The sequence below is a fragment of the Lepisma saccharinum genome, chromosome 5 (genome assembly GCF_977018435.1).
Source record: "Lepisma saccharinum chromosome 5, izLepSacc3.1, whole genome shotgun sequence".
Taxonomy (NCBI): Eukaryota; Metazoa; Arthropoda; class Insecta; order Zygentoma; family Lepismatidae; genus Lepisma; species Lepisma saccharinum.
The window spans coordinates 51,361,478-51,373,829 of record NC_139233.1 but is presented as its reverse complement, the minus strand read 5'-3'; the positions used below and the strand labels follow the sequence as shown (position 1 = coordinate 51,373,829).

General features: G+C 39.1%; 1 protein-coding gene across 4 annotated transcripts in view; it reads right to left on the bottom strand.

Moving 5' to 3' along the window:
- Positions 1-461: 461 nt before the first annotated feature.
- LOC145988362 (E3 ubiquitin-protein ligase SIAH1B-like) overlaps positions 462-12,352 on the bottom strand; it is a 50,902-nt gene continuing 39,011 nt past the window's right edge. For 2 of the 4 annotated variants that reach the window (XM_083123238.1, XM_083123241.1), the window contains exons 2-4: positions 3,643-3,743; positions 2,544-2,611; positions 462-1,551 (exon numbers count right to left, since the gene is read on the bottom strand). In XM_083123238.1, coding sequence (XP_082979364.1) covers positions 730-1,551; positions 2,544-2,611; positions 3,643-3,743 — 991 coding nt within the window. In that variant the 3' untranslated portion in view covers positions 462-729. Of the gene's footprint in view, positions 1,552-2,543; positions 2,612-3,642; positions 3,744-6,085; positions 6,269-8,170; positions 8,215-12,352 lie in introns of those variants that run through there. The other 2 variants (XM_083123239.1, XM_083123240.1) reach the window with 2 other exon arrangements.

The following is a 12,352-nucleotide window of genomic DNA, read 5'->3' as shown; positions in this document are numbered from 1 at the left end:
CAATCCTTTTATTACATTTCAACGTGGCACTATGCTAAGTACCTAGTTTTTTCATACGAACCTGAAGAAGGGGATAGTTAATCTCCGAAAGGAAACAAAAAAAAAATAGGAACAACATGCTCGCATACGTAAGTACAGTTTTTAACGTTAATTTTTAACATCCTTTTAAATTCTATAATTGCATTAGCAGATAATGTGTAATTCGTTCTGGTTATATTACGTCAAATCATTTTTTTTTTTTATTAAAAGATTTGGTGAATCATGTATTCATTTTACACAATTACACAGCAAATATTAACGAGATGATTTCTAATGTTGGAGTGTAGCTCTGCTTTATATTGAACTTCGAGGTTTGTTTTTCAAAATTCAATTTTCATGTTATCTCGAAGCTTTGTAACCACAAATTTTAACTTTATTGTTTAATTAGATCTTAAAATGATTAAAATAATTAATGGTTTAGCTTTTATTCCTCAGTTGCATAGACACATGCAATTTAAATCTGAGAAGCAACAAGTTAATTTGAACTGAGCTACAATTTAACTACGTATATCACATTTGTAGAGTTACTTTAGCATTGTAAGTGTAATCAAAACATCCTTTTCAATATTTTTCCAAAACAAGAAAATTGACTGAAACTCTCATACTGAACAAAAATTTGGAATTGTCAATAACTAATAACAAATTATTACTGAAATTGAGATTTTGAAACATCGATCCATGGGAAGAGAGTCAGGCGACTTTCCTAATTTTCAGACACATTTTGCATCTCCCGTCCTCCTCTGGGGGGCAAGTTGCACGCAGTAACATTGCCATGGTCTTGAGACACGACCCTTCCTTGATCACAGAGTCGACAGTCGACAGCAGGGACGAAACATATCCAGCATATTCAACCTTCCTCCGTTGTTCCTCGAGGCTGCAGAACTTCATCTCGTACTCATAGTTCTTCGCCCGAGACTTTGAAGCTATGGTCTGCATCACCCAGGTAACAGTCTCGTTGGTATCAATGGAAGCGACTAGCAGAAACACTCCCCACTGCTCTATCTCGAGGATCTGCAGGACGCAGTTGTAGCTTCCATTCTCTGGTGGCGGAATCCGAACTGTCAACATGTCCTCGTACTCACCATCCTTCACGTTGTTTGTTACATTTAATAACTTCCAATTGTGCTGAGTGACCAGGTGGTTGATGATGTCGTCTTCACTTACGGATGCACCGCACTTTTCGGCTGGGCAGTTGTAGGGCTGGCACTCGCATGTCTTTTCATGTTCCTCCTTCTTCTGTTGGTCTCCCTTGAAGGTGCACCCTTCGACCCTGTACCTGCAGGGCAGGGGAATAGTGTTTATCAGGTCCTCCACCGCAAAGTTTCGGGTTTCCGAGTACCTGTTCCCACACAGGGGGCAGGCTTGCACCTCCACCTTGCAGCTGTTGCATATGTTGTGGCCTCTTTGGCACTGGTGGATAGGCGGGTTGCAGACGTCCAAACATATGGGACATTTTATGGTGTCCCATACCTTGCACCAGGTCTTATCATCATTGAAATCTGGATCGTCGGGCTGTGGTGGAATAAAATTTCAGTTTTTAAAGAATTGAGCCATATCGGAATGTGTCTAAAAAAAAAATCTTAACATTTGTAGCCTCAGATCTCAGACATTTTCACCAAAATGTTTGGTAGGTTGATCCAAAATATCTACCATAAACACCATTTGGTTAAGATGGTATCTACATAGTCAGTTATCAGTAACTCAACTCACACCTATGATTTCTACAAACGATTTTGATTAATCCGGAACTAGGGGTGGTATTAGAAAAAGCCTAATTATTTGGTGACCACTGAATTTGCATTCTTGCAGGCAAGTAGCCAGGGTGAGGGCTAAGGGTGCTGAAGCCTCCCCCAAAATCATACAAATATCTAATTTAAATAGTGTATAGTGGTAATTAATTTTACTTCCTTAGCAGGATTAAACATTAGATAGAAGAAAGTTTAGTGTATAATGGAGGATTCAGGTTATATTTTTATATTCCACCATTTAATCCAAAGAATTAATGGATCCACAGCTCTCAAAATGTATAGTTTTCTTTGTGAGAGTGCACACACTGTAAACTTTGAGTAAAATTTGGCCATAACTTTTAAAGCTATTTTTTAACAGAATGAGTAAAAGTTAATAACAAAATACAATAACTATGAATTTCAGTACACTAACTGTACAAAATGTAAGAAAAATAATGGACAACACTTGTGTTGGATATTCATTCATACAGTGGATCAAGTAGCAAAGTCTCTCCATTTATATAATAATAATAACTTATAATAGTTTTTATTGTAAAATTACAATTATGACCGTGGTAATAATTATTATCATTATTATTTCTATTAAGTTTTATCAGTGGCCCGACCCCATGTTTTTGTTTTCTCAATGTGCCATCCTTCTAATTAACATTACTTTGTGATAAAATTTAATTCATACGAATCAAAATAATATTTTACTACTGCACATTTTATTTTCCAGAATAAGTTTTATATTTATAGTTTACGATTAAAATCTACCTTCAGTAGCATGCCATCTTCGTCAGCTTGGGCCCGGAACCTTTTCTCAGGGTTGTCGTCTGCATCACCTGCGGGCAAGATAAACTCGCATTTATGAAAATGGAAGAGAAAACTTAGAACTTTGCTGAAAATGCATAATTTCTTAATGTAAGCTAAAATGCATGTAAAGAAGCCTCAAGACTGAAAATTGGTTTATAGGAGGGAGGGGCATGTGTGTCAACAACAGCTAAACAGTAGACAACTGCAGTAAATGACCCCTCGAGAGGCTAGAAGGTGCCATTAGCTGGAGGAGCATGAAGTTCTAGAGATATATTTTGAAGTAAACATAGTACAATTACATGTACTGACAACATAGAGCCTTCCCGACGGTTTAGTGGTAATGTCGTCGCCTTGTAATGAAGGGTCTCAAGTTCGATACCCGGTGGAGAGAGACAGTGGTTCGGATCCCACTTTAAGCTGAAGGCCCAGGTCCCATTAGCCTAGTAGACTTAAATCTTGATTTTTATGTACTGATAACAAATGGTATTTTTGACATGTGGAAAAGTAGCACAAAGTTTCATTTCTATTCCAGTATTTATTTTTGAAAATTACACTGAAAAGCAAGCCAATTTATTCATACGAATATGCATATTTTTAGTATTTATGGACGACCACATAACCTGCAAGAAAACTGACAAAATAAATCTGAGAAGTACGGGCAACTGAATAAAATCCAAACTAGAAAATGTTTGTGGTCTACAAGTTATCGCAGCGTAATCACGGAGACCCGGGTTCGATTTCCGACAGGCCAGAAATTGGTTCATACTCCATTTTTAACTGTAGGTCGAGTCCCGATTAGTCTACCTGAATATTGTGAATTTACCACTCGTGGATTTTTGTTTTCTAGAAATAGTGGCTCTAGTTTCTAAGAACTAGAGACATACCTAAGACGTGTTGTTTTGGGGTTTCTAATTCCTATTGGACCTGCCCTGTCTGTATTTTTAAAAAGGCGTGGCTAATCCAGCAAATGATGGCAAAATAGGACAGACTTGATAAAAAGATCACGCCTCCAAACGAGGGTGCTAAAAACGTTAGGATGAAACAACTGGTTTCCACTCACCTTCGTCCATCTCCATAGCCTGATTGTTGTTGATGTCCACAGCATCATGCAATCGCTTCTCAGCCATATTCCCTTCCCAAAGTTGGAGCAGTCGGATTCCCCTGAAATTTAAACACGGAATGTTATGGTCAGTAATGTATTAATATTTAGTTAGATTACAGTAAGCGATGGGGAGTGAGAAAACTTTTGCAGGAACCTATTTTCAGACGCTTTGGTGTAGTAGATGTCCATACGTCTAGCAGTGGCATCGTCAGATAATTTTAAGTTGGTTGTCCTCAAGGGTGGACACGAAACATTTTCACGTGACGCTGTTTCGGTGGTCGTGGCTGCATAAATTCTCTCTAATGCTCTTTCTTCATTCCTCCCTTCGTATCTCTATGTTTCACTCTTCCTTTTTCTGCTTGTATTTTCTTTTTATTCTGTACCTTTGTTATCTGTTTCTCCCCCTTTCTGTTTATTTCTTCTCTCGCTTTTCTTTGTCTGTTTCTCTTTCTTCCTCTCTGTAGCGTCGTCGCCTTGTAATCAATGGGCCTTGCTGTGCATAAAGTGGACTTAAAACAGCAAAATCAAATCAATCAATCTTTCTTCCTCTGTTCCTCTTTTTCGTTCTTTCTATTCCCGCACTCTTTTCTCTGCCTCTTTCTTTATTCTACCTTTCTATATTCTTTTCTCCTGTGTTCTACATATCTTTCTCTTTGTGTCCTTTTCCTTTCTCTCTTTCGATCTAGTAATTTTTCCCATCCGTTTTTACCCCTCTTCATGTGTCTCTTCAGCCACAATGACAAGCAGGAAATATAATGCTTTGGAGACAAAATGGAAAAATCATCATTTGAAGCCGACATTTGGAGTGGCATAGTGGTGAGCACAGCTTGCTACGGTGCCAGGGGTCCCGGGTACGAATCCCAGCCGGGACCTGGGGTGTCCGTGCATCAATTTCATCGTATCATCACTCATCCTCGTCTTCGAGATTAGTTAACCTAAAAATGGCAGAAAAGCGACGTAAAATAAACTAAATCAATCAATCGTTATTTGAACAAATTTATATAATAATTTTCTGTCAATTTTGTTCAACTGAAGCCAAGAACAAAAATACAAAAACCCAGTAAGTATATAGAAAAGAGCTTTGTATAGTTTCATAACTTAATGTAGCAATATAAATCAATTATAAGTGGAGAGAGAAGGGACTAGATCTGAACACACACTACTCATAGGCGTGCGCAGACCATCTGATTAGGGTTAGAGGGGCAAAGGCCCTGATGAAAATTTAACGGGAAAGAAAAATCTCATTTTATCTCACTGTTTTGCGCGCATATATGTGTGTGTGTATATATGTATGTATATATATCTATACATATATCAGTGGCGTGGCGTGACTTTTTAAAAAGTGTTACCGGCTATCAATCAGTACGACAATTATGCCTGCTACACGTTATTACCCCCCCCCCCCTTCGGCAAAGAAAACATGTCTTCGAGCTAGATATTTGTTCACTTCGTTCTTTTTTTGCAATCAGCACATTGATTTAGCCACAAACAATTCTAGAATGAACTACCACTCATGAGACAGTTACCACAAAAATCCAATGAATAGTGGTAGACCTTTGTCAATTCTTCATCTGTCTCCGTTTCTTTGAAATGAGGTGCGAAGGGGAAGAAGAAGAACCACACTTTTCTCGGGTCAGTTTGACGTTTGTGTGGTGAGCACTGTAGCAGACGACAGAACTCCTCTCCTTCGTGGAAGGGAAACCCAGCTGTACGTACTACTGTTGCCAACTTAGTCTTTTGGAGCAAGGTTTGTCCAAATCACGAATCACACCAAGGAACTATATTCTCGTCTATTACCTAACTGGCCTCAGTTATAGTTCAATCCAGTCTTGGCTTTAAGTTGCTTCACAGAAATTGCATTCCTATTTTAGGATGGATTTAGCTCTTTTCTGCCAATCCGATGTGACAACACTGCCTGCCCCGGTAGGTCTGACCGGCAACAGGGCCCCTTAACAGGCATATGAATAACCCCATAAAGTCCTTCCCCACTCTTTCCTTGCATTGGCGCCCTCTTCTCCCTTGTTGCCTCTTCAGGGTAGCGGAACGGCCTCCCTCTTCGCTTCTGTCGGCTGCAGAAAAAATGTCCTAGGCAATATCTACTCGACGGCAACGGTGTTCATTAACGTATTTAACAATGTTGCTATTTTATTGAAACAACTTTTTAATTCTTTACATTTTGCTGTTACCTGCGGTAACACTGGCTACATACACGCCACGGCACTGACATATATATACAGTGTGTCCGGCTTAAAAGTACAATAAAAGAAAATTTTATAAGTTGTAAGTTTTTTAAGATATTCCCGTAGAGTTTTCTTCTACCTATAGAGTAACTCAAAAAGTTTTTTTACATGCCTAGTGCACCTCAATATGAGCACCATTAGTTGCTCTACAGATATCCAACCTGTATTCAAGCTCCGCCCATGTGTTGTTCAGCATTACTGGAGTCACATTTCGGATTGCAGCACAAATGCAATGTCGTAGATCAGGAAGGTCACGAACACAAGAACACACCACGCCTTCTGCTGCGGAGTCTCTTCAAAAATTCAGTTCTGTTCGCGCACGCACGCGCGAAATCCAATGAGTGCTGACGTTTTGCAAGCGCGGGAAAAAGAAAACATTTTGAGATTACCTTTCAAACTACGTAAGGCTTCGAGGTGCTCTTGGTTAAATATTACACGTAATGTACTTTTACTTACTGAACACTCTCTCTCTCTCTCTCTCTCTCTCTCTGTCTGAGTGTGTGTGTGTGTGTGTGTGCGCGCACATATATAATGCAGCAACATAGAGGCAGTATAACTGAAATTTGCCAGAGAACGAAGCGGCATAGTTTTCAATTACATAGAAAATAATGCACCCCCTCAGAGGCGTAACCACGTATTTTTGTCTGGGGGGGAACAAGTACCAGGAAAAACGTACTACTAATAATAATAATGGCATTATTATTATTATACGTACACAACTTTTATGAATATATTATTTAAATACATTACATAATAAATTCATCCGCCCCATAACAAACCAACAGCAAAAATGATACAAATTTTGTCTGAAATGTGTGCGCTTCTTCTCCCTCAAAAAATTGTCATGTGTTTAAGACAGAACTGTTTGCAATAGTCTGAAGTACTTAGTTTTGTTGTTACTTCATTCTCTGGTAATTTACAATGTATTACAGAAAATAATTATGTTGGGAGCGAAGCGAGCAAGAAAATCTTTAGATCCAAATTTTCGCAAAATGAAAACAATATTGATTTATTAATATGGCACATAAGAATTCATGGAGTGCCATGGCATTCTCTTTTACAATTTACAGATGCTAGATACGGCTCTGAACTTGACAAGGTAAGAAAAGCAGATATTGCGAGCGAAAGAAGCAAGAATACTTTACGAAATGTGTATTTATTTGTATAAAATTTGAAATCGAGGAAGGGGGGAATTGCCCCTTGCACGTGCTCTTGTCCGTCTGGAAGAAATAATGCAAGAAAGACGTGAAAACTAATTCCATCTTGAAAATCCTTTTGTCCTGCTACTCTTAGATCCTGCTAATCTTTCTTTCTTTAGTTCAATGTTTGCCCCCCCCCAGAATTGATTTCCGTCCAAGGTTTGGGGGCAATGCCCCCCCCTGTAGTTATTTTCTTTAAGAGGATAATATCGTTTAATAACGGCGATAAGATTCCTCTACCCTAAATTTCTAGATGAAACTGGAATAATATAGAGGTATGGACGGCCACATCTCCCCTTTAGAAAACGAATGTCAACCTAAAAGTATATATTTCACACGTATAATTTGATTTCAGTCATAGTAATTCGCATCAATTATTATAATGGGGGATGCAGGAATGCGATAATTTCGAATTCAAGTGGTGTTTTTGGAGGGAGTAATATGCCCCATGGAAAAATACCTTGCTTGTCCCTCCGTGGAAAAAATCTGCGGACATCCATGATTAGGGGGGGGGGGGGCATTTGCCTCCCGTGCGCACGCCTATGACACTACTAATAAGAGGTGGTTCAGTAACAGAAACTTTCAAAGGATATTGTTTAAATAATAAAACAGAAGAAAACTCGCGTACTTTCCACTTGACCTTCGGCCACGTCTTGTGCGCTTGCATGTTGAGATTGGGTGCCTCAATGCTCGTTATGACTTTGGAAATGACGGATTGTAGTACTGGAGGAGGGGAAACAAGTGAGTACCTTCGCCTATTTTAAAAGATTAGAACGCAACGTTATGTGTGTGCGTGTTCTAATATTGTAAAAATGCCTAAACTATTATTGTCTATTTCTTAATAATAATCTGGGTAAATACTGACAATAGATATTTTATATAACGAATTCAATCAGAAAAAAAATCCAAACATAATTGAAAAATAATTGTTTTTCAATTTGAATATTAACCTATAGATTTCCGGTCATTTCTGTAAATTCCTAGTTTACTTCTGTAAAAAATTCTGAGGCTCATATTTTGAAATACCAAAATTAAAATATCACTCACCGTACTTTTCGCGGTGAAAATATCCTTTCTATAAGTCACTTAGCAACGTCCGTTTCCCTGGTCAACAACAAACATTGTAAACACGAATGCATTGTTACACCCCTAAATATTTCATTCAATCAGCCAGAATATAGGTTTAGTACATACATGTTTGTGTGTGTGTGTGTACACGTATGGTGGTCACGTGGAAGTCGTTACAACCAGGACGACACCATTGAAAGTGATCATTTCTGCATTCGGTGGTGCTAGAATCCTTGAGTGGGCTGGCATTATGATGAGCTCTCTTACACCTCTCCACGTCTTTGCTAAAGTTCGCCACCGTAACAGCTGACGCGGGGAACGCCTTTATGGCAATGACCCTATTGCCTACGAAGAAAGTTGCAGTCAAACAGTCAATTAGGCCTACCACACCGCTACCCCCTTGGGAAACAGGATTTTGTCAAAATAGCCATTCTGCGCTGTGAATGAAGGCTGGTTCTTATGGCGGCACGACTATAGGAGTTCCGTCACGGGTTAGATATACCGGGATGTGATTTGCGTCTATTCAGGGGTGCAATGGCACTTGATTTCTTCTTTATGGACGATAATGCAAGGACCCATAGAGCAGAGCGGACTCATGGTGAAAAGAATAAAGAGGTGGATGCAAGCCGATCCTGAAATCTTTCCCTTGCGACGCATGACGTCATCATCGTTGCCGGAGAGGACTACGGGGAGTCCGTTCGCTTTGCAGTGAAGCGTTCTGAGTGAAACAAATTTAACCATATAATAGTGTACCGAGTGGAGGGCGTGATGGGGTTACAGCCCCCCAAATGCACGAGCCAAAAAAATGAGAAAGAATTAAGGGAATAGTTAAGAATGTGGGTATCTTGCAAATATCAAATACAATGTTGTGAAAAGGTGTCGTTTAGTAATAAATCTCTTTTCAGCCTTACTGGTCAGCATGAGCCTAGTGCATAGCTTTCTCCTGTGTTTTCTATTAGTCTTACACACACAGGAACCTTCGCGTCCAAGCATGTTGAGTGTCAGACTTAGCGAAGGCTTCGACATCCAGTCCAGACTTGGGCACTCCATTCAGTGTTTTGTCTCATGGATTTCATGTATCAATTAATTCTCTTCATCATGATAGTCTTACCTTTATTTCTTCTTCTTTGTTTTTGGAAAAGTAGTTTTAATTTTTCATATTAGCGTATTGAATCCCATTACAGTTGTTATCTGATTTTCTAAGGGCTAGAAAACACACAGAAAGAGGAAGAGAGAGAGAGGATAGGGAAATTCATTCGTACTTGATAATTTTACAAGCATTTCCTACAGGTAAAATAGTCTCCAGCTTCAGCTTCCCCTAAACTATTCGGTACGCTATTGCAACCACATGAGTAGAATCGAAAGAGAAAGTATTAGAAACTACAAAGGAAAAGCAATATGTAAATGGAAAATTAAGCTTTTAAATTTATATTTCTGAAGAATTTGTTATTGTTACATTTGCTGCTTGTTCAAAGAAATGAAGTACAGGAATTTTATGGAAAATTGAGAAGCTTTTACAAATCTTTAACAGTACAAAAAAACATTAGAGTCCTTTAACATTATTTAACCACATGAGTAAAATCGAAAGAGAAAGTATTAGAAATTACAACGGAAAAGCAATATGTAAATGGAAAATTAAGCTTTTAAATTTATATTTCTGAAGAATTTGTTATTGTTACATTTGCTGCTTGTTCAAAAAAATGAAGTGCAGGAATTTTATGGAAAATTGAGATGCTTTTACAAATCTTTAACAGTACAAAACAACTTTAGAGTCCATTAACATTATTTACATAGCAAGAAAATATGTACGGTATCATACAAGTTTTTTTCAATTTCTTCATAAATTTGTACCTACTGACCTCCGTGGCGGAGTGATTAGCACAGCGTGCTGTGGCGCCAAAGGTCACTGGTTCGAATTCCGGCCTGGGCATGGGTGTTCTTCGTGAGTTATCCTTCATCAACCTCATCCAATTATCACTCATCCATGTCGTCGCGATTAGCCAAAAGTAACAGATGAGCGACACTAAATAACAACAATAAAGCATCACATTCGTATCTACACAGAAATGAAGCACTGGAAACCTTTTTTCGTGTAGTGTTACTCTCATTACAGCTGCACAGGCTACTTGTCGACAGTAAAAGTAAGCAAAATAAAGGCGAAAAAAATATTATAGTCTTCACTTCACAGCCAAGAAACAGCCATACTTCGGATGGTCAAGTTGGTAGTTTCCATACGGAACGTGGGTTCGATCCTCTTGGTACAGTGATACGTTCTCTGAACCTATGGTGGTGATCCAGCCACTGCATCAAGATATGAAATAGTGGAGGCCACCTCCTGAGCATTTCTATGTGCATAATGTGCAGAACCAGTTTTTCATTTGGGGGAGTGAAAGTTGTTGCGTATCTTAGTGTACCTGATTTTCTCCAAGGAGAACATGGAGTATACAATACATTTTAATAGTCGGTAGGGGATCTGACTGGTACGCGGGAGACCCGGGTTCGATTCCCGGGGTCAGTGATCTAAGTTCAGAATATTTCCGGTCTTGTACCCGCATAAAGCGGTTCTGGAGCTCACCTAGCCTTAAATAAATGGGTACTTGGGGGCAACCATGGGGGGGGGGGTAAAGGCGGCTGTAGGGTGGTACTGATTACATCACCTCCAAAATGGCCGAGATCGAGAATGTGTGGGCAGGGGTGCCCATCCCCCCAAGGCCAATGGCGCAATCCCCCCCAAAATCGGTCATGCGTTCCCCCAAATTATATTATTCGCGCACTCAAACCATATAGTAATTCCCACAAAGTAAAGCTCAGGGAGGTAATATAAGATAATATAATATGGTTCCTCTTTCAAAGTTCTTGGAGTAAATATATTTATATTAGTAACCCATAACAATAATTACGTGGATTTTATCTTCAGTGCAAATTTGACTTGTTAAATTATAACACCATTACGCCTTGTTTCCATGATTATGAAAAAATAAATATGTTTATTTTTTCATAACTTGTTAAATTAAAATTTTCCTGATAAGAAGTTAGAAATGCGGATTCGATATATTATTGTTCCAAATGATGCACCTGCTTTAAATTAAGCAGTATACCAACCCTAAGCATTGAGTGATGTTATTAATGAAGATCGAGAATATCTTATGTCTTGTAATGCACCTATAGTTGTTACCCTGCCCCCGTGTCAGGGCAACAGTGTTTTTTTTCTCTTATTGAAATATTTATTAATATGTTAATTAATTGGGTAATTACGTGTATAAAAATTATGTATATGTGATAAGTGTACCTCAATTTATTATGCATTAGTAGTTAATTGTCACCAGCCACTCAAAGAAAGCTACTCAAAGAAAGGGAATAAAGAGAGAGAGCGATAAAAGAGGGGAATATAGAGAGGTAGATAAAGATGGAGAGAGAGAGAGAGAAACCGAGATACAGAAAGCACACACACACACACACACACACACACACAGAGAAAGACAGAGATACAGAAAGCACACACACACACACACACAGAGAGACACACACACACACACACACACAGAGAGAAAGACAGAGAGAGAGAGAGAGAGAGAGAGAGGGAGAAAGAGGACATAAGAAAGAGAGAACACACACACACACACAGAGGAAGAGAGAGAGGGAGAAAGAGGACATAAGAAAGAGAGAACACACACACACACACACACACAGAGAGAGAGAGAGAGAGAGAGAGAGAGAGAGAGAGAGAGAGATTTTCTGCTCAAGATGTTCCGTTATGTGCTATTTAAAAATCTATGACGTTGATGGGAGTGATGTGGGTTGGTGTATATAAAGTACCACATGTTCTGTACAGTTAGTACGTTCATCGTGAAGTAGCAGGAAAGAGAAGAGCAAGATGGAGAAAAGCGGTTCTGCCAAGTCAAGAAGAGTGCAAAGATCTGGTGGTGCCGAAGTATCTGTAGTGTCCAAATCTGCAACACCACGTTCGGGAGGAGTTACTGCAACGTCAGCTGTAGCACCTGCATCTCTACAGGGAGGAAATGTTTGGAATGCGAAAAGAAAACTTAATTTTCAAGGGAATAGTTATGTGCAGCAGCAGTTAAATATGCTAAAGCAGCTCTCTGGAACCAGCATGGAGGAAAATGGTGCCCAGTCCTCTTCCACATGGAAACCACGGAAGCA